This window comes from Leucopleurus acutus (genome assembly GCF_964270905.1).
Source record: "Leucopleurus acutus genome assembly, chromosome: 10".
Taxonomy (NCBI): Eukaryota; Metazoa; Chordata; class Mammalia; order Artiodactyla; family Delphinidae; genus Leucopleurus; species Leucopleurus acutus.
This window is the reverse complement of record NC_139153.1, coordinates 85,824,571-85,847,476: the sequence shown is the minus strand read 5'-3', so window position 1 is coordinate 85,847,476 and position 22,906 is coordinate 85,824,571. Positions and strand designations below refer to the sequence as shown.

Genomic DNA, 22,906 nt, shown 5'->3' with positions numbered 1-22,906 from the left:
CAACCCATTCCTCAGATAAAGTATCTTTTATATATATATATAAAAATATATATATAGACACACAGCCCTCAGACTCCAAGGGTCCTACGACAGAAACCACGCTTGGAAAGTCGTCTTTAAAGGCAATCACAGCTCCTAAGAGAAATTGGCCCTCATGTTGAACTCATCTTCTGCAAGGGTCTGCAGATAGAAACAGGTTAATCTTTCTCTTAACATAGGAACATAACACTGTGCCAGCTACAAAAACACAAAACTCTTTTAAGTATCTACCTTAGCCTCTTACCCAACCTTTATTCCCATTAACAAGCATCTCAGTTAAAAGAGCAATGTTTTTGTTTTGGTTTGTGTCTCAAAACCCCCAGAAGACAGGTCTTTTAAAATATGGGGACACACCTCCAGCCCAGTGTGAAAGGATGGGAACACGCTATTCTAACAAGAGTTAGTTTTGTTTTGAACTCCCATTGACTGTCCTGGATTAAAGGATTCCTGTGAGCGTCCTTCCATTTCACAACCGCTCCATTATCTGTCCTTTGAGCAATAGCTGAAGGAAGCTCCGTTTCTGATGGATCCGTTCATGGAAACCTTTGGATTCCCGCGCTCCATCCTGTCTCGGCTGAAGATCGTGTCCTGATCACTGTCAAACTCAGACTCAGACACCATCAAGCTGGAGTTGTGTTCTGTGCTTCGGTGCTTAATACCTAGGGAGAAGCAGACAGGTGCATCTTGGGGGGAAGGGCATTTTCCCTCTCAGCTGCCCATCATTCTGGTCCCATGCACGGAGTCACGCGCTCTGCACATGCAAAACGATCACTCACAACGCAGCAGGCGGTTGGGGTTTCCTAGTGAGTATTAACAGGGGCTTTGGAATCACTGCTGAGCTTGAGCCCAAGCTTTGTCACTCTCCAGCTGTGTGGCCCTGGGCAAGGTACCTAACGTCTCTGGGCTTTCAGTCTCCTCATCTATTAAATTAGGAGCTAACAAAGCATCTATTCCACGGGTTTATGGTGAAGGTTAAGTGAACTCGTGCATGTAAAGCTCCTGCCGGCGTTTACCACTTAGTAAGCACGCAATAAATGAAAACCATTATGATTTTACCACTTGTTCCCATCAAATATTTTTAGTAGAATATTTGATTGCTGGGAGTTAAAATAAGAGAAGGGACAGGTATGTGACCCCTGCTCTCAAAGAATTTATAGTGTCTAGCTAAGGATGTAAGACAAAGACGAGATGAGGGTTCATGACAGGCAAGAAAGTTTTAAAAATAAATTTTACATGAATCAAGAAGAGACAAGTGCACACGTAGAAGCTTCAGGGATCGTTCACACAGGATGGGATTTGAAGAGAGGGAAGGGTTTGGAGAGGAGGACAGTGGAGGAGCATGGAGTATGCGGAGGCATCCAGAAATATTTGCAGAAAGCAGTCTGGAGCAAATGATGCATGTAGGAAATGCAAAAAAAAGAAAAACAAAAAGAGGCTGGGATCTCATAGAAAAGCACATGAATCCAAGGGAAGCCATGAAGCTTGGATTTTGTCCTACTAGCAAAGGAGTGACACTATTAAAATGTTGTTTTAAGATATTACTAAAACCCAGTGGCAGGACAAAAGGAAGAGAGAGGAATAGCTGGAGAGCCAGCCACACACACGGAGCAGCGCAGCATGGAGGAAGGGAGCCCAGGCTCTAGAGCAGACGGCCTGTCCCGCCTGCCTTTGGCGCCTACTAGCTCTGTAACTGGGCAAGTTGCTAAACTCTTCTGTGCCTCAGTTTCCCTTTCTGTAAAATGGGGATAATCATAGAGCTGTTGGCAGGATTGGAATTCAGTGGTAAAGTGCATAGAATTGTACCTCCTACATATTAAACATTAAGTACCTGCTAACTATTACTGTTGTTACTATTAGTCCACAGGTGAGATCACAAGGGTCTGAACTAGGGTGGTGGTGAGAACGATGAGGAAAGAGGGCAAGAGATTAGGCAAGATGGAGTGGCTGGAATGGGGACAAGGCATCCTGGACCAAGCACCAGTGTCTGAGCTTTAGAGCCTGGTAATGAGGAACACAGGGGGGCTGTGAGTAGAAACAGGACTGCCAGAAGGGGGAGTGTATTTTGGGAGGCAGGTGGGTGAGACAATGCACCCAAAAGCACTTTGAGCTCTTAGGTACAAAGTCTCTTTATAACACCTCTGATATTAGTTATGTAATACAGATGGTGAACACATGATAAATGCACGCGATTATGTGGATTTCCTGAGAAGCTTCCCCTGCCAAAGGCCCGAACCACGTTCTCCGTATGCGCTCAGTCATTCTGGCCTCTATGTTCCTACAGGGCCTCATCCGGCTTCTGTAGGGCTCTGACTCTGGTGTAATTATCCTCCCCTGGGCTCTGAGCGCCCCAAGGCAGGCCCTATGCTTCATTCTCCTCCCCATCTCCAGGGCCTAACTCAGGGTCTGTGCAGATACATGACATTTACATGGGTAAATGTACATGGGTAAAAATACATGACAGATACATGGGTAGATACATGACATTTGCCGTGGACAACATTCTGCATCTCACAACTTCGAAAGTGATTACAGCCCTCTGTAAGAATCAATTTAGTTATCAATCCAGGATTATGACAAGTCCATAGAATCAGTGCTAAGCAGCCTCAGGGGGCCAGAGAAGGTTCTTTTAGTCTCCAAGAGTTAATAAGTGAGAATCAGAGAGTTAACTGAGGTGGTCAAGAGGTAGTTCTCAGCATGGGGATCAATTCATGCTGTGAACAAAGTCAATTGTTTGTAAAAGCTTTTGTGTCCATCTATACACATGGCTGATTAGCTAATGCAGACACTGAAAAATGTTTGGTTTTGAAGTCCAAATGTTATTTTGCGGCATTTTGTGTGTGGCAGACCTAAAAGGAACAGCATTCAGAGATGAGCCAGGGTGAAACAGCATCACAGGCCCCACTCTCCAACCATGAGTAGAGAAAAGCCAGGCACTGGGGACACCTGTTTGAAAAGCAGTCTTATTCCTGGGGTCATTTGGTTCGACCAATAATAGGCATTTCCTATCCCTCACCCATTCATGCCTCAAAGCACTTTGCCAAGATTTCATTACGTGTATAATTCAACTATCGCCTCCCAGGTAGCATATCCCCGGGATTGAAGTAGGTTGATTTTCTTCACAGACTCCCAGTCTCGCTCTTCCTCCCCGGTTAAAGCGCCCACTCCAGCCTGCTGTTCTCCCTTCACCTACGGTGACACTCAGACACCTGGATCAAAAAATGGAAAGGCACCAGGAAATCATCTTGGAGGCTGCCTTACCATATTTGGGCCTCAGCTCCATTCTTTCCTGGTCATCCATGTTATCCAGGATTGTGTACTTTGTTTTTTTCCTTATTTTAGTCCTTTTTCGTCTGAAAAGAACAAAGAAAAGGTCAACCCAGATTCTCAGAAAGGGTAACTAGGATCCAGGATTTCAAACACGTGGAGGACGCCAAAGGAAATGTTTTGCCTTTAGAATTTATTACATTCTGTTAATTGGCATCTTTTATTAAGGATATGCATACACAGCCAGACCTGAGTTTGGTGAGTCTGAGGTACATCACGCATCTTGAAGAAACACATGTCAGAGTAAGAAAGGTCACACTGCTACCACCCTCCTAACTGCAGGCTCTCACCCAGTCCTCAGGCTGAGGTGCCAGGGACCCTTCCAGAAACTCTCAATACCTGTGTGTTGGCCTAGCAAGCTTTTCTCCATGAGTCATTCCTTCCTCATAAAAACCTGGATTAGCAAGTTCTCCCCTCAACCTATACTATCCTGAGATGTCCAGAGATGCGGGAATGAAAAGATGATGTAACTGGCAGTCAGAAAAAAAAAACCCAACAGAAATTATAATAAATTCCCCCAAGGGAATAAGCAATAACTCAGTCAACACATAAAGACAACTGGGCTGATCCCATGGAGCCCATCCTATGCTTCAGGGGATAATCTGAAAATACACATCAACACTATGGTTAAGATATGTAGAGAACAAACAAAGGCAGTTTTCTGATAGCTTGGTGATTAACAGCATGGGCCTCTCACCCTGGGTTTACTATCGGGGTGACTTTGAGATCATTTTTTGTTACCTCTGTGATTCCATGTTCCCACCTGTAAAATGGGAGTTAGAATAGTCCCTTTCTCATATGGTTGATAGGAGGTCTAAATAAGATAATACACAGAAAGCACTTAGAACCATTCATCACAATGGCAAATACTTAATAAGGGCTCACAGTCAGTCACTCTCATCGTCATCATGCTCATCTACTTGATACAAATGTCACAAAGCTGCAGAATTTTTAAAGCCAAGCACAGCAGGGTGACCATCATCCCAGATGGTTCTGGGAAAACTTAATGGGATGGAGGCCTCTAAGTGCCTGTGCTCTCTTTCACCAGTCCTACCTTTGGGAAAATAACCACAAATAAAACTAAAAAATTGATAAGTGATCTCTGAAAAATAACTATTATTTTGGTATAACCATTATTTCTTTTTATCATGTCTTCTTTGGAGAACATTTATAGAGTTCCATATAGGAAAGTGGACCCAATGCTGTCTTCTAAGGACTTGAGTAATCACTGTTCCTACAAATCTCCTTATAGAGGGTCAAGCATGGGGTTATGGAAGGTTCAGACAATTAGGCATCTCTGGGGCTTCTCAGCGGTCAGCTCCATGGGAAAAAAGAAGAAGGGAAAATCTAAAGCAAAACCTCTCTTTGGTGATAGTATTCAGTTCGCTTACAGTTTTACATTTATGAAATAGAATTCAGGTAGATTAGATTGTTGCTTCACATACGTAAAATAATATAAATCTAGCATTTAGATCAGTCTACTTCTACAACTCCTTTCTCTACCGAGGGTGGATTAGTCAGGCCACTTAGGTACTGTTCTAGTGAACATAATGCGAGACTGATAGAAAAGAGCATTAGATTTTATAGAGAATCACTGAATCTTCTAGAAAATATGAGAGCTGCAATGAAAAAAAGCTGTCTCTAGTATTACTCTATTTAACTAGGCACATAAGCTTCGTGGGGAAGAATGCATTATAAAGTACTTTTAAAGTCAAGTTTCTCTTCATAAAAAGAGTGACTCAAACAGTTCAGCAGCTTCACAAACCCGAGCAAAAGCCGCTAGAACTGTCATATCACCTTCAATGTTGCGTCTTTATTTCAAAGACATAAGTAAGTGTGCCAGGTACCTCTTGCAGCAGCAGATACAAAGCCAAGTTAAACCCCCTGTTAGCACGACAAGAGTTAGAGCCAATGTTGTCACATAGAACACACTCCACTCTGAAAAACAAGAAAACCAGAGTGGACATGTTACATACCATTTGCAAAACAGCTTTATTTCAATGACTCACAATGAATATTTCTGAGTCCTTACAAGCAAAGCCATCTGTGGTGCTGCTACCACCTCGCCAGGCTGGTCGAGAGCCTAAGCAAGGTGACATACAAATAAATCAAGAACAACTTAAAACCACCCGACTTTCATCCAACTGGTTCAGGGACCTCATGGAGCACATATTCCACACTGACCTGAGAACAGAATAATCTGAAAAAAATAAATTCATCAGTTAAAAAGTAAGGCCTCTTAAACACCCATGAAAGTCACATCAAAATATTCGCTCCATGGGCTTCCCTGGTGGCGCAGTGGTTGAGAGTCCGCCTGCCGATGCAGGGGACATGGGTTCGTGCCCTGGTCTGGGAAGATCCCACATGCCGCGGAGCGGCTGGGCCCGTGAGCCACGGCCGCTGAGCCTGTGCGTCCGTAGCCTGTGCTCCGCAACGGGAGAGGCCACAGCAGTGAGAGGCCCACATACCGCAAAACAAACAAACAAATATATATTCATTCCAGAATCACAGAACCTCAAAACTAGTTCTGGCCTGGTTTGAATAAAGCAAATAAAGTATTTGTATGGTCGCCTATGACATGAAGATGCTTTTCACAGAGCCAGACAGTCACTCAGAAGCTACCTGATCTTCACTTCCCCCACATCCTTGTGGAAATCCAGGGTAAAAAGTTCTGCACCAGCAACTCAGGAAGAGAGAAACCAATGGAGCAAAAACAGAAGGTTTACCTCTATTAAATGTTATATGTGCTCCTTGGAATAACAATCCAAGGGCTGGCTATTTTCAAATTTTTATGTAGTAGAGGGTGGGAACATAATTTGGCAGTCAGCTCATCCTAATTTTTCGGCCAATTATGTCCATCTACATCCCCAAGAAAACAAAATCACTCTTAGGAATAGACTGGCATTGAAATACAGTTCCCTCCTCAGAAGAGACTTAAGGGCACCAGCTTGGCCAGCTGAGGCGGTGGTTCCAATTTTTGCTGCCTGCTTGGGCAGACAGCCTGGAAGAATGGGCCAATTTTCTTGTTCATCTGATTCCAGCCAGGTCCACACCAGGGACCACTTCACCAGAAGGTCACACTCAGCTCAAGACAAGGCAGGTGCAATGTGGAAATGGGGACCACGTAGCCCAAAGCAGCCTTCTCAGCAATGCCAGTGATGGTTAGCCAACTGCTCTGCCAAGGTGAATCTCCTCATTGGGAAGTTTTACGAAAAGCCTTAAACACACCCCCAAGGTGAACTGTGGGAAGATCTGAACCCATCACCACGTGAGCTCGTTCGCTGGGCTTCGGGTGAGAAAAGGGTTGAGTTTACAGTTGCAAAGCTGGGCAGATCTTTCTGACAGTTCAGAATGATTTGTCTGAAGGCTCCTCGCCCAAAGCCACCACACCAGGACTCACCACAGTTGCTTTCCCCATCCTGGATATAACGCTGGATCAGGTTCTCCATCCACAACTGAGAGCAAATGCAGCGCTTTGTGATGGGGTCACAGTGACCATGGCCAGAACACTTCAGGAGGCACCCTGCAAGGAGGCGAGTGGGGCAGAGGTCACCATGGAGAAAAGAGGCTCCCTGGCTTCAGCTGTGTCTTTTCATAGCATAGACCCTGAACAGAGGCATCTCGTTGAATCAAGAGACTCTTACGCTATGAACAGGGGTCCCGGGGAAAGTCTCTCGAATTGACAATCTCATCTGGAAGCAAATGGCAGAAATATGCCAACACCTGAACTGTGAAACAAAAGCCTTAATCATGTAGCAGAAACGTAGCACCCTTTGGCTTAAGAAAGAGAAATTCTAAGAATTTATTCAGTGAAAATGACTGGGGATGTGCACAAAAACTTATCTACATTGCAGCATTATTTAAAATCAACCTGACGGTCTGTGAGTAGAGGATTGGTTGTGTAAGTTGTGGAACATATCTAGGATGGAGTACTGTGAGGTCATGAATATGTTATTGAGGGATGAATTTTAAAAGATTTGAGAAAATGGTCATAATATGATTTGAAGTTAAATACCAGATTAAAAAATTATATATCAAATTATCCTGATTGTATTAACGTGTATCTAGAGATGGGGGAACTGGAAGGAAAAACATCAAAATATTAACAAAAGTTATCTTCGGATGGTGGGAATTCTAGACTCTAGAATCTAAAGGATTATTCTAATTTTTTTGTCTTCTTGGATATTCCAAATTTCCTACAATAAATAAATACTACTTTTGTAGCTAGAAAAAAAGGAGTTCTTAAAAAAATTAATTTACTCCATATTACAAAGAAAGTCAATTGTGGATAGGTATACATCTGAAACAAATTAAATTTTACTCCCCAAATGGTATCACAGTCCCCAGTGTTTATTGAAATGACCTGGGATAAAGACCACATTTCCATCCACACATATGAATGAGTTTGGTGCCAGGAAGAGGCGTCAGGCAAGCCACTAAGAAAAGAGGTACCACTGGAAGGCACTTAAAAGCTATCTTAGGGCTTCCCTGGTGGCGCAGTGGTTGAGAATCTGCCTGCCGATGCAGGGGACACAGGTTCGTGCCCCAGTCCGGGAAGATCCCACATGCCACGGAGCGGCTGGGCCCGTGAGCCATGGCCGCTGAGCCTGCACGTCCGGAGCCTGTGCTCCGCAACGGGAGAGGCCACAGCAGTGAGAGACCCACGTACCGCCAAAAAAAAAAAAAAAAAAAAAGCTATCTTAAATTTCCAAGAGTCTACATAACACCATGTTCACAACCTAAGGCACGATGTCCCAGGTCAATAAATTATATAAACATGGCTTTTCCAACCAATAACACGTATCTGTCTTTTAATACTGTTCTGACCATCTAAGTATGAAATCTCTGACCATGACCAGTATGAAAGAGTATGGTTTTAAAAACAGACCATAACTGTTGTTTGTCTCCAGTTTCCCTCAAAGACAAAGCATGGTTGGCAAATGTATGTTGCAGGAAACCAGCTGGAGACATAAATGCATAACAAATCTCTGGATGCTAAAGCAAAGATGTCCACATGTCCTCTTTCTGTGCCAGTAAAACATAGCCACGATCAGCAAATCTGATTCTTTTAGAATATTCCCGTAGGGGTTGACATGGAGAAATTGGAAAGATAATGAAATATTGAACTTCATTCCTACTTAAGTCAAAAAAGACTATGAGGGCTTTCCTGGTGGTGCAGTGGTTGAGAGTCCGCCTACCGATGCAGGGGACACGGGTTCGTGCCCCAGCCCGGGAAGATCCCACATGCCGCGGAGCGGCTGGGCCCGTGAGCCATGGCTGCTGAGCCTGCGCGTCCGGAGCCTGTGCTCCGCAGCGGGAGAGGCCACAACAGTGAGAGGCCCGCGTACCGCCAAAAAAAAAAAAAAAAAAAACAGACTATGAGACCTGGCTACTGTCCCACCATATAGGAACCAAATCATATTTCACCTTCTCTGAAAAATCTTTTCCTTTAACCTGGGTAATTATGTTTCTATAAGACTCCCATTGCATTTAATTGGATGGGATGTCTAGTCCAGTGGAATCCAATTCTGAATATACAACAATTAGGTATTTACATTACTTGATCTTTAAAACTAAAAATAAAAAAGAATATTTCTGATGGGGACATACCTGCTGTGTCAATCCTCAAGACTTTGAAAAGCAAGAAATCAGCCTTTTCCTTTGAGAGCCGCCTGTGCAGATTTCGGGCCACTTCCGCAGCTTTGAGGACCTTGAAAGGTGGGCCAGTCTGTACATAAAACACAATCACGGTGCTGCAGAGGAGACAGAGAGAGAGGTCAGCCACATGGTTATGCAGTGCCCAATGTGACACATCCACTCCAGCCATCTGACCTGTGGGGCTGAGAAGACAGATGGCCACAGCTCTGCCGCTTGGCAAGGACATAGGGGTGTATTCTGAGCGTCAAGGGATTGATCGGTTTCTATTCACAAATAAAGGCTCTTTGGTCCCAGAGTTCAGCTGATGATAGATAGACCTTTGGATAAAAGGAGCAATGTATGTGTGTGTGCAAACAGACATAACCACACACAGAATAAAAACTTTCAGACACATCTTCATTTTTACCTTTTTGTTGAGATATAATACACTTACAATAAAAAGTCACCTTTTTTTTTTTTTTTTGGCGGTGCTGTGCAGCTTGCAGGATCTCAGTTCCCAGACCAGTGATTGAACCTGGGGCCAAGGCAGTGAAAGCCCAGAATCCTAACCACTAGGCCACCAGGGAACTCCCAAAAGTCACCCTTCTGAAGTGTACAATTTAGTGGCCTTCGGTATATTCACAAAGTTGTGCAACCAACACCACCATCTAATTCCAGAACATGGGCTTCCCTGGTGGCGCAGTGGTTGAGAATCTGCCTGCTAATGCAGGGGACACGGGTTTGAGCCCTGGTCTGGGAGGATCCCACATGTCGCGGAGCAACTAGGCCCGTGAGCCACAACTGCTGAGCCTGCGCGTCTGGAGCCTGTGCTCCGCAACAAGAGAGGCCGCGATAGTGCAGAGACCCGCGCACCGCGATGAAGAGTGGCCCCCACTTGCAGCAACTAGAGAAAGCCCTAGCACAGAAACGAAGACCCAGCACAGCCAAAAATAAGTATAAAAATAAATAAATAATTCCAGAACATTTCCATCATCACAGAAACTCCACACCCACTAAGAGCCGCCCCCATGCCGCCCCTCAGCTCCTGCCAAACACTAATCTACTTTTCTGTCTCTGTAGGTTTAATTATTCTGGGCTTTTGATATAAATGGAATATACATGAGGCATTTCACATCTGGCTTCTTTCATTTAGCATAATGTTTTCAAAGCTCATCCAAGTTGCAGCATATATCAGTATTTCCCCCTCCTTTGAATTGCCAAATATTATTCCATTGTATGAATATATCTCATTTTATTTATCCACTCATCAGTCGATGACATTTGGATTGTATCTACTTTTTGGCTATATGAATAACGCCACTGTGAATGTTCACGTGCCAGATTTCTTTTTTTTTTTTTTTAACATCTTTATTGGAGTATACTTGCTTTACAATGGTGTGTTAGTTTCTGCTGTATCACAAAGTGAATCAGCTACACGTATACATATATACCCATATCTCCTCCCTCTTGAGTCTCCCACGTGCCAGATTTCGTATGGACATATGTTTATCATTTCTCTTGGGTATATACCCAGGAGCAGAATTACTGGGTCGTATGGTAGCTCTACATTTAGCACTTTGAGGAACTGACAAACTGTTTACCCCAGTGGCTACACCATTTACATTCCCACCAGCTACGTATGAGTGTTCCAATTTTTCCATATACTTGCCAACATTTGTTATGGTCTGTCTTCTGGATTACAGCCGTCCTGGTGGGTGTGAAGTGGTATCTCAATGTGATTTTTATTTGCATTTCCCTAATAGCTAGTGATGCTGAGCATCTTTTCAAGTGCTTATTGGCATTTGTATATTTTCTTTGGAGAGATTTTATTCAAATCTGTATTAGTTTCCAAATGTTGCCATAAAAATGTACCACAAACTGGGTGGCTTAACACAACAGAAATTTATTCTCCCACAGTGTTAGAGGCTAGAATTCCAAAATCAAGGTGTTGGTAGGACCATCCTCTCGGAAGGCTCTAGGGGAGAATCTGCTCCATGCCTTTCTCTTAGCTTCTGCTGTTGCTGGCAATCCTTGGCGTTCTGTGGCTTGTAGACACATCACTCCAATCTCTACCTCCAGTATCACATGGCAGGCTCTCTGTGTGTCTGACTCTGTGTCTCTTTTCTTATAAGGACACAGTCATGTTGGATTAAGGGTCCACCCTACTCCAGTATGACCTCATCTTAACTAATTCCTTTTCATTTATAATCCTTTTCATTTCTATAAGGTTGGTAGTGATATCCCTTTTCATTCCAGATTTCAGCAGTTTGAGTCTTCTCTCTTTTTCTTGGTCATTCTAGCTAAAGCTTTATCGATTTTGTTGATATTTCAAAGAAACAACTTTTGGGGCTTCCCTGGTGGTGCAGTGGTTGAGAATCTGCCTGCCAGTGCAGGGGACACAGGTTCGAGCCCTGGTCTGGGAAGATCCCACATGCCGCGGAGCAACTGGGCCCGTGAGCCACAACTACTGAGCCTGCGCATCTGGAGCCTGTGCTCCGCAACGGGAGAGGCCCGTGCACCGCGATGAAGAGTGGCCCCCGCTTGCCGCAACTAGAGAAAGCCCTCGCACAGAAACGAAGACCCAACACAGCCAAAAATAAATAAATAAATTTATAAAAAAAAAAAAAAGAAACAACTTTTGGTTTTATTGATTTTCAGATGTGTTCGGTTCAGTGTTTGATATAAGAAAGGGAAATGTATGATCCATTTTTGAAAGAGTTCCGTAAAAAAATAACTAGTATTTTTAATTTATTATTTTTCTAAGTAAATTTCAGTTATCTGAAAAGCAAACCTAAACAGAACAGCTGACAATAACTGGCAGATGGATTTACTATGAATAGTAGGTTTTTATTCCCATATTCTGTCTCTCTCTCTCTCTCTCTCCCCATCCCACTTCCCTGTTCATAAGTTGGATAAGAGTTTTTTAAAAACTCAATTAAAATTGTAAATCTTATAAGAAATCAAGGAAGAGGTTGAACCTTATAGACCCTCAGAAGACAGCAATGGTAACCCATAATCCTCTCACACTGAGAGAAGTCTCAGCCCCTAAACACGGGGCAGGGATGAAGCCTGGCTGTGAGGCATCCCCCGTGCGTGCCCCAGACCATGCGCACGCCCTCCGATGATACCAGAACTAAAACCCAGCTCCCTCTGACGTTCCCTATGCCTTCCTTCAGAACATTCTCAATCAACAAACATTTACCGAGACTTGTGGGAAGGACCTATAATGATGTTGTCCTTACTGCTTCCCTTTGAGGAAAAAAAAAGAATATGCATGGGATAAATATGCGTGCAAAGACAGAGAACGAGAGGAAATGACGAGCTTCAGGCTGGACGGTGCAGCTCTTACCTGAGATCCGAGAGGGCCTGAATCTTCTGAACCTTGATGTCTGAGTCCAGCACATTCAGCAGCACCGCCAGCTGCCTCACAAGGGTGTCCTTCTGCTGTTCCGTCAGCTGCCCAACGCCAACCTGCAGGATCAGCTCCACCAGGCCGCTCTTCTTCGGGTCTGGGGAAATGAGAAGACACGGGCTTTCCACCTGGAAACCCCAGGCTTGATAATAGGAGGAGCAAGGCCTGTGTTATAGTTAAAGAGCTTTAAATGACCCCTGTGTGATTTCTACGCTTAGGTTCTAGGGCTCAGGTCAATTCTTCCAAGTACCACGGGGGCCACTATCCGAGAGTACTTCTTCCTTCTTTTATATCAGCTTGCTGTCTATTCATTTTTCTCCAGATGATAAGGAGGTGTGACTAATCTGCCTCTGGGCTCACGTGAAATTCTGGGACCTCACACACCTCCTCGGGCCTGGTAAGAGAACTATGTCTCCGAGCACTGCGGGCCTGGCCCAGTTTATGCCGGGGGTCGGTATGGCCACCTTGCTGGAGCTGCCCTCTCCGCACTCCCAGGAATGAAGGCCTCGTGTCCACCTCACATTAGGTCTTTGTCTTCTGGCAGGAAAACCAAAGTGACCAGGGAGTCCTGCTGCCAGACCCAATTCTCCCTAATGAGCTAGGAGGCTGGATCTGTTTGGGGATAGATAACCACAGGCAGAGGAAACCTCCAAGCGGGCCCAGCTTCCCACACCGGGTTCCACTGTCACCTGCAAGGAGCCCCAAAGGCTGACCTCTCCCCCCGGCCCCCGCTCACGGACCAGCCCCATAAACCCAGGCCCGGAAGCCTGTGAGCGCACCTGGCCGCACTTCCACGGTGGCAGTGTCCATGTCCGAGGCGCCCTGACTGTCAGTGACTCGCAGGTGGAAAGTGTAGACCCCCTCCACCAGGTTGGTGAGCTGCAGGGCCGTGCTGTGGTCAGAGCCATCCATGACATCCTGAGAAATAACCCAGTTCATGATTCAATAGTCAGCTCCCAACCTGGGCCTCTGTTGATCCCAAACCTCGGGGTCCCGTCTTTGTCACACATGCATGATTCTAAGGGGCAGGGTGAACAGGAAGCAAGGTGGTGGGTTAGTGAAGGTCCAGGTAATCCTCAGCATCTCTCCCACTTTTAAAGCACCAGGAGGCACAATCCTCAGACAGGACTTTGTGAGCTGAGCTGCTTCCCAAGGGCTCTCTAGGAATTACCAAATTCCACCCTACAGAGGGGGAAACCACCGAAATTAGGGCAGAGACCTGGAGGGTGAAGCACTCTCTTTGAAGAGCTTTCTGGGTCTTATTTTTAAAGATAGTTTTACAATGCTCTCATCTCGGGTTTCCTCATGGTGTATCAGGTTCACCTTCTCAAATGACCCAAGAGCCTGAGTAGCAACATCTCTGCTCAAAGAATTCGAGAAGAATCTCCCAGACCCTCTCTCTGAACTTGCTAACAGAAGAGGGTGGTAACAAGGGCTCTGATCAGACAGCTGTTATAATTACACTTAGAGGCTAACCCACCATCTGGCTGAACAGTATTCATTCCAGAGTTACTTTAGAAATTATAAAGCATTTTCAGTTCTTTCCCTGGGACCACTCCTTCAGTACATCTCCAAGAGTAAATTTGCATCTCTCAAGTCCTTAGCAACAGGAGGAATGAAGATGTACCTAAATTTACAGCCTAAGAGGCAGAGTGATCTAATGGGGAAAAAGGCCTGCCAGGAGCTAAAAACCTAGGTCTATCTGGTTTTTTGTTTTTTTTTTTTTAACATCTTTATTGGGGTATAAGGTCTATCTGGTTTGACTAAGGATGCGTTAGTTGACTTTGGCCAAGTCTCTTTCCATCCCTGCATCTCATTCTCTGTACTTAGGAAATGGGAATAGCAATCCTCGATCTATTGACCTATCTGGTACAATGTTGAGGAAAAGGAAAGAATCCATTTGGACCAAAATAGGAACAATGGGGAAGCTAAGGAGCAGAATGAGTCCCATGAGAAGACATGGTTTCAAAGTCCCTCCAGGCTATGGTTTCTGACCCTACGCAAAGTCTGGGCAAGGAAAAAGTCGGAAGGGACTTCAGATTTGTTTAAACTGAACAGCAGCCTGCTGCCTCCAGCCCTCAGAAGAAACCTAGAAGCATAAACACCTTAGTGGGGACCATGGAAAGGGAGATGAGGTCATAACAGAGACATTGCTATGGAGTTAACTGTGTTCCCTCATCTGCTGAAGCCCTAATCCCCCAGTGTGGCTCTATTTGAGATAAGGTCTATTAAGAGGTAATTAAGGTTAAATGAGGTCATAGGGTGGGGTCCTGATCCCATAGGATTAGTGTCCTTACAAGAAGAAACACCCAAGAGCCCTCTCTCTCCCCCTCCCCTCCCCTCTCTCCTCTCTTTCTCCTGCCACTCCCAACCCCTGCCCCACCACTGTGAGGACACAGCAAGAAGGCAGCTGTCTGAGAACCAGGAAGAGAGCTCTCATCTGGAACCAAACTGGCTAGCACCTTGATCTTGGACTTTGCAGCCTCCAGAACTGGAAGAACACAAATATCTGTTGTTTAAGTCACCCCGTCTATGCTATTTTGTTATGCAGCCCTAGCAAACTAATACAGACGTAATGATTAGTGATCCAGGGGCAATTCTCTTCAAGTACTCACTCCAGCTGCTGGACTCTGGCCGTCCCGGATCCACAGATAGGACACAATTCCTTGGTCATCAGTAGACCTTGAACCATCCAAAGTAATGGAGTTATTGGGAAGCACAAGAACATGTCTGCCACCAGCCTGGGCTCTGGGAGGACTATTATTTTCTAAGTCAAATATAGCAAAAATGAAAGCAAAGAAATTGATTTAAAACACTTGTGATAGAAGTGTATCACGAACTATCCACGACTATTCCATCTTGCAGACATGTAGATTTAAAATATCCGAAAAGCATAATTTCCTGCCCCAAATACCCATTAGATAACATACAGACTTTCTTGAAGTTCTTTTTGCACTTAGCTAGTTGTAATTTGTCAGCCTATACGCTGGACAGTTTTCTATTATCATTACAGTTTTTTCTCTTTTTAAAAAAGAGAAATCATGATCTTACTTATGTTCGGGGTCTGGAAAATGAAAATATTTTGGTTTAAAATATGCTATGGATTATTTTGTACTGGTCCACACTATCTGGCCACAGAAATATTTTCGTTTCTAACAGTACCAAATCTTGCTTGTCTAAGTAAATTGAAGAGGGAGGATTCAGGGCGGTGGGGAGAATCTGGCACTGAGGAGGCTTAATTCCATTGTCCGTACAGGGAAAGGCTAGAAAGAATAGAAATAGACTGGCAGTAAATTGAGTAAGCCCAAAAATCCTTCTATAAAAAACAATATCTAGACCCTATCGAGCTTCAAAACTGGAACTTAAGACAACCACCCCCTTTTATGCACATGTCCCCATACTTTCTCTACTATTATATATGGCTGAAAACTTCCATAATAAAACGTTTGAAAAAAACTCAAATCGATGTCACTGTGCTGATAAAATTGTTTCATCCTTTCCCAACTGCCCAGCAAATAAAGTCCAAATACCTCAGCATGACACTTGACACATACAATACCTCAAGGCTGAGCTTCTGCCTTTGTCTCAGCCACCCTCCCCAATGAACTGACACTCTTGCTGGTCCATAATACTGGTGAATGGATTTTACCATCCAGCCATGCTCTTTTACACCTCTGATCTTCAATACATCATAATCATTTATTCATTCACTGAAGTAACCAACATCTTTGATTTGCCATGAGTCTAGCACTGTGCCACGCGGAAGAGACAGAAATATCTGAAACAAAGGTCTTCAACCAGATCATGGTCAAACGGAAAAGAAAAAAGAGACAAGTACATAAAGCAGGATGTCATAGATTGGACCACACATTTCATATTAAGAAGCAACAGGGAATTTGAAACCATCTCTGCTCTTAGATTTCCAAGGAAGAGGGAAAGCAAAGCATCATGTGGTCACTAGGACATGGGGCTTTAGTTGCCAGTAGTTGCAGAAGGAGAATGAAGCTATTAGGACACACACTCCACAAACAGAAGGAAATGCTGTGCACGTGGACGGGAGAAGAGTGACCTTTGCTTGGCCAAGCAGAGTTCGGTATCTGCTATAGCCAATAAGCAAACACTAACGTTTCTGGATAACCATGGCCTGGCTTAGGGTCTGTGAGACTGAAAAGCAGAAGGGGCCCAACCTCCTCCACTGGCAGATCCACCTGCCCTCTGCCTTGACTCACCCTTCCTCACGGTAACGCTGAGGGTGGTCGTGCTGCTTAGTCCCTGCTGGTCTTTCACCGCTAAACGGAAGTGGTAGGTACCCACCTGAAGACCGCTTACTGTCGCTATAGCTTTGTCGATGTTTTCCATCTCCACTGCGCTGGGGCCTCTGTGAAACAGGACAGTCATTAACAAAAGGCAGGGGGCACGGGATTCTGACGACGGTAGGTATGTTGCTTGTGTCCTTATAAATGCTTCTTTTCACAGCAATAATATATACCATCTAGAGAATTCTAAGATAATTTTGTATTCATTTAGATTCTCTAGTTCTATGTAAGAGTCACAAGTTAAAGCCTATTTCAGACAGAGGCTGCTGGATTCCTGGGAAGAGGATTTTGGAGTCTTCTGTTTTTTTAAATTGAACTGTCAGTGAGATGATCAGAATGGAGCCTTATAAACGATTCCTGTTTCTCCTTTGAATAAAATCAGCTGAAATCCTCAGTTATCTTTCGAGAGAGTGTGGAGGAGGAGAGAGCAAGCCAGGTAATTGATCTCCTGGCTCAAGAGGAATTATTCAACACAGCGGAGTCGTGAAGATCGTGGGCTTTGTAGTCAGGAAGACCCACGATTGAGCCTCAGCTCTTGCTCTTACTATCTGGGCAACCAGAGACCCTGTGACTGACTCATCTCTGCAAGCCTCAGTTTCTTCATCTTTAAAATGGGAATAATATTATCACTTACCTCTTAAGAAATGACCTAGGATTCCATGAGATTAAGCATGTACAGCACAGAAAATGCTGGAGGATAAAGGAATCCCCTTGAACTCTGCACTTCTGTTGTCTACAGTCACTGCACGTGGTTTGAGTGAGTGCAGACTGGGGGGCCTCGTGAGGACCCCACCCAGGTTCCCCTGCACCGCTTCTGTCATGAAGCTCACCTCACACCAAGACTGCCCTGTCCACCTGCCCCAGCTCCACCTCTCTCCACTGTCAGGGAATGTCCATCTTGCCCATCCACACCTGATACAGAATCCAATCAATAGTTCCCTGGCCACTTCTAGAAATGTGCTTGAATACTGACTCCTCAACACTCCCAAGCTGAGTGTTTAACGTAGACCCTCCAGAGCAGGGGTAATGTTAGCTCTCATCCAGGGGGTGAACCCAGCACTCAGCGATGAGATGCGCTGACTACCTGACATGCTCCCAGTGGTAGAAAACAATGCCGTGGTCATCACTGCTTCTGCTCCCATCCAGGGTGGTGCTTTCCACCGGGAAGACCAGCTCCTGATCCGGGCCGGCGACAGCCATCGGAGGCCTGTTGTCTTCTAGAATTATAGAAACGGTGTGAAGAAATATTATCTCTGTGCATTAAGTCTGCCATCCCCTGATTTCTTTATTTAAGCAAATTACTCATATTCAGCTCAGGCAGCTACTAGAGCATGCCCTGTCCTTTGGGAATCCTGGGGTGAAACACTGCAGTCTCCCAGCTGACCCAGGAGTTAAACATTCTAAGTTTGAGATGGGGGTTACAGGCAGCAAGAAATACTGTTCCCTAATATGTACGTCTTTGGTTTCTTTAAAATACCTTAAAAGTCATGGAGTGGAACTGTAGTTAATTCCCCAATGTCTGGCCACAAGCCATCTGAGTATCAAGCCACACATAACTACCAGCCTCTTCAAGAATGCCCTAGAGCTTTGCAGCAGAGTGGGGCATGGCATCAGAGCCCAAAGTGACTCTGGAGATAGCTCTCATTTTGTCCTTCATGCCATGGTTTGGAGACACAGCCGGGACATAATTCAGAACCACAAAAGCAAATTGCCTTGATATTAAGATTCAGCTCTGCAGCCCTGATTTCTTGATAGTTCAAAGATTTAGAGAATTTGTACCAAATTTGGCTGGTCTGAAGCCCAAAAGCCCAGATGTCATTTCTGTTCTAATCTCTGGGGCTAAATCCCTTTCCCATCTCACCTACCAGGCTGGACAATCACAGTGACCACAGCTGTGGATTGCTGCCTTGAAGAATCTGTTACCATCAGCTGAAATGTGTAATTTCCTTCCTTCATCGCAGACAAATGAAGGTACGGTGTCTCTACTCCCTAAGTAACAGCAAATACAAAAATGAAAAAGAAAAAATAATATTAACGAAGCACAAGTAATTAGCATGACATAATGAAAAACTAGTGATTTTACTAAATGTGGAGATCCTGCTTTAAAAAAAAATGTGCATGTCCCAGGAAAATGGGATCTGAAGTCCACTGTATATCCTCAGATGCTATTGAAAGAATATAAATTAATATGGCCTTTTTGGAAGCCAATCTGGCAGCATCCATTCAAATGTTAAAAGAACATGCTCTTCAACCCAGCATTTCTACTGAGTATCTACACTAGAGAAACGCCCACGTGTGTAATTATGGAGACTCGCCCATAGGTGCTGACTGAGGCATTGCCTATGACACCAAAAAAAATGGAAACAATCTAAACAATCATCAACAGGAGAATGGCCAAACCCACCACAATACACTGTGGGATGCTAGTTGAAAAAAAAGAAGTTTAAAAGAATAAAGTAGATTTATAAAGAATAAAGTGGAAAGATGTCAAAGACATATTACGAAGCAAAAAAAGAAAGCTGCGAAACAATGGATACAGCATGATAGATATTTGCTACATGCACATACACATGTATGCAAACACACAGAGGAGATTCGGTATGCACACACATTAAACTCATAAAAGTAATTATCTTGAGTAAAGGGACTTGGAAGAGGTCAAGGTGTATTTTCACTTTATCAGAATTTGAGTTTGTTTGTTTTTTTGTGTGTTTTTTGTTTTTTGTGGGGTTTTTTTGCGGTACGTGGGCCTCTCACTGTTGTGGCCTCCCCCGCTGCAGAGCACAGGCTCCGGATGCGCAGGCCCAGCAGCCATGGCTCACGGGCCCAGCCGCTCCGCGGCACATGGGATCCTCCAGGACCGGGGCACGGACCCGCGTCCCCTGCATCGGCAGGCGGACTCTCAACCACTGTGCCACCAGGGATGCCCTGTTTGTTTGTTTTTAACCACAGGAAGTAATTAATGTATTACTTTTATAATCAAAAATAAATTTTGTGGGCTTCCTTGGTGGCCCAATGGTTAAGAATCTGCCTGCCAATGCAGGGGACACGGGTTCGAGCCCTGGTCTGGGAAGATCCCACATGCCACGGAGCAGCTAAGCCCATGAGCCACAACTACTGAGCCTGTGCTCTAGAGCCCGTGAGCTACAACTACTGAGCCCATGTACCACAACTACTGAAGCCCGCGTGCCTAGAGCCAGTGCTCTGCAACAAGAGAAGCCACCGCAATGAGAAGCCCGCGCACCGCAACGAAGAGTAGCCCCCGCTCGCCGCAACTAGAGAAAGCCCGCGTGCAGCAACAAAGACCCAGTGCAGCCAAAAATAAATAAATAAATTTAATTTAATAATAATAAAAAATATATATATATATATATATTTTTTTTTTTTGACGGTACGTGGGCCTCTCACTGTCGCAGCCTCTTCCGTTGCGGAGCACAGGCTCCGGATGCACAGGCTCAGCGGCCATGGCTCACGGGCCCAGCCACTCCGTGGCATGTGGGATCTTCCCGGACCGGGGCACGAACCCGTGTCCCCTGCATCAGCAGGCGTACTCTCAACCACTGCGCCACCAGGGAAGCCCTGCATGTATTTCTTTTCTAAAAATGTTTACTGAAGTATAGTTGATTTAAAATGTTTCAGGTGTAGAGCAAAGTGATTAAGTTATATATATTTGTGTATATATATATATATATATTCTTTTTTAGATTCTTTTCCATTATAGGTTATTACAAGATATTGAATATAGTTCCCTGTGCTATACAGTAAGTCCTTGCTGTAAATATAAATTTTTTAAATGCTAGGACAACAAATCTTTTCAATAAGGCATTTTTTCAATTGAGTATATAGTAGCTAGCTACTTATTGCCTATAGGTTAATACCCTTTCATTTTGTTGCTGCTGTGTTGTTGGTAATATTTCCAGTTATTGCCTATGTTTGAAGTTCATGGCATCCTGAAAAGAATTTTTAACTTTAAGTCCTATTATAATTTATTTATTTTCACAGATCACAAGATTGTCTAAAGATAAATGTATCTGTTTTATTTATTTATTTATTTATTTATTTATTTATTTTTGGCTGCGTTGGGTCTTCGTTGCTGCGCGCAGGCTTTCTCTAGTTGTGGTGAGTGGGGGCTACACTTTGTTGCCGTGCACAGGTTTCTCATTGCGGTCGCTTCTCTTGTTGTGGAGCAGGGGCTCTAGGCGCGCAGGCTTCAGTTGTTGTGGCTCGCGGGCTCCAGAGCGCAGGCTCAGTAGTTGTGGCTCATGGGCTTAGTTGCTCCGCGGCATGTGGGATCTTCCCGGACCAGGGCTCGAACCCGTGTCCCCTGCATTGGCAGGCAGATTCTTAACCACTGTGTCACCTGGGAAATCCCTGTGTGTGTGTGTGTTTTAGAGTTTTAGTGGAAAAATGGAAAAAAAATGGATAGAAAGTCAAGTGTGTTATCACAAGGGGAACTTCTGAAATTTGAAATGCATTATTTTAAGAACTTAAAAAAAGGGCTTTTCCCTACTATGACTCAGTAGAGCAAAGTACTTTTTTTCTGAAGAGCTCTATAAAGTATAATTTCCTAGTAATATGTGCCTCAAAATTAATATGGTTACATGAATGCTTATGCACACAGTAAAAAGGAATCTTGTGGCAAATGCGAAGTGAGCAGACTAATTCCCTGAGAGCCCTCAAAGCCGCCATAGGATTCAGGTAGCTGCACAGGCTTCAGTGACCTTCAGTGACCTCCCCAGCGCAAAGCACAGCCTCTGCAGCTTGCCTTGGCGATTTTTAGACTAGTGTAAGAGAGGCTGGTTTAAGAGCTGATCTTTGCGATTGCCCCAATTCATAAAAAGCGTCACCCCTTTTGACATCTTATCAGTCAATCACAAGGCAGTGACATTGTTACTGTGGATAATCTAAGAGTGTCTGCAGCAGATGGGCAGGTGTTCAGAGCAGCGAGGCTAGGTCTGCAGCCCAGCACTAGTGACTTCCTTTGGATATATGTTCATTAGACTTGGATGTACTGGGGCATTAGCTCTGGGCACATACTTCCCAGTAATTAGGGAAAGAAAATTTGGAATATTTTTTAACTGAGAAAATACAAAATACCCATCTTCCTGTTTGTATCCAAACCCCACCAAATGCGAATTCTTAACCTAACAGAAGCAAACAGAGCATTTGCCACAACTCTTAGGTAGAGATGAACTCTGTACTAAGTGCTCTCCAAGGGTATCTAGAGGACTCACGGCTCTTTCAAGACCCATGCATCCAACCAGTCATTTTTAATTCATCATAATCACAAAGCACTTTCCAGAAATATCAAAAAGTAAAGTAGGTCAGTTTTCATGGAATGTCTGACTTCACCATAAACACTAATGAGAAATTTGTCTTGGACTGGTGAGATGGAGTTTGAAGGAGAAGAGGAAGGTGGTAATGTAAGGTACTATCTTTCTTCCATTAAACTCTTAAATAATAACATAACTTCAAAAATACCAAGCTTGGCTTCCCTGGTGGCACAGTGGTTGAGAATCTGCCTGCCGATGCAGAGGACACGGGTTCGTGCCCCGGTCCGGGAAGATGCCACATGCCGCGGAGCGGCTGGGCCCGTGAGCCATGGCCTCTGAGCCTGCACGTCCAGAGCCTGTGCTCCGCAACGGGAGAGGCCACAACAGTGAGAGGCCCGCGTGCTGCAAAAAAAAAAAAAAAACAACAAGCTGGCCATCACCAGAAGTAGAATAAGCAAACAGCTCACACATGCTCACGCATACAAATACAGCAATGTTTCAAGGTTATTATGACTTTAGACAGATATATTCGCAATCTGAACAAATCAAAAGGTAAATACAAAAAGATCTTAACAAGAGCCCACTGGATCCAGAAAAGGTAACATGCAGTTTCTAAAAATGGGAGAAACAAAATAAAAAGGAATTTTCTGATAATGAGGTTTAGATTAGATTATTCCTAAGGTTTATCCTAATACTAAAATAATATTTCTGTAGCAAATGTTAGGTCAGACTTTTCCTAAGCTAACCTCAAGGTCAAGTTGTCTGTATAGGAGCTGCTTAGTTGCTATCCTGGGCTTATATAGAGTGGGTGAAGGAAAGTGACATAAATTTGGAAGATTTGTGAGTTTAGCTGTTCTTCTATTAGTTGTAATATATCAGACAACTTTATAAAACATTTTCTGAAT

General features: G+C 44.2%; 2 protein-coding genes across 7 annotated transcripts in view; one reads left to right on the top strand and one right to left on the bottom strand.

The window, feature by feature from the left end:
- ALDH5A1 (aldehyde dehydrogenase 5 family member A1) overlaps positions 1–9,561 on the top strand; it is a 45,372-nt gene extending 35,811 nt beyond the window's left edge. Inside the window, exon 10 of the mRNA XM_082847996.1 lies at positions 9,500–9,561. Coding sequence (XP_082704122.1) covers positions 9,500–9,533 — 34 coding nt within the window. The 3' untranslated portion in view covers positions 9,534–9,561. The remainder of the gene's footprint in view (positions 1–9,499) is intronic.
- KIAA0319 overlaps positions 520–22,906 on the bottom strand; it is a gene marked incomplete at both ends in the record, with an annotated part of 72,063 nt that continues 49,676 nt past the window's right edge. For 4 of the 6 annotated variants that reach the window (XM_082847989.1, XM_082847985.1, XM_082847986.1 and 1 more), the window contains 11 exons: positions 520–698; positions 3,298–3,389; positions 5,211–5,301; positions 6,764–6,886; positions 8,974–9,116; positions 12,350–12,509; positions 13,192–13,330; positions 15,028–15,179; positions 16,642–16,790; positions 17,813–17,945; positions 18,594–18,717. In XM_082847989.1, coding sequence (XP_082704115.1) covers positions 520–698; positions 3,298–3,389; positions 5,211–5,301; positions 6,764–6,886; positions 8,974–9,116; positions 12,350–12,509; positions 13,192–13,330; positions 15,028–15,179; positions 16,642–16,790; positions 17,813–17,945; positions 18,594–18,717 — 1,485 coding nt within the window. Of the gene's footprint in view, positions 699–3,297; positions 3,390–5,210; positions 5,302–6,763; positions 6,887–8,973; positions 9,117–12,349; positions 12,510–13,191; positions 13,331–15,027; positions 15,180–16,641; positions 16,791–17,812; positions 17,946–18,593; positions 18,718–22,906 lie in introns of those variants that run through there. The other 2 variants (XM_082847987.1, XM_082847988.1) reach the window with 2 other exon arrangements.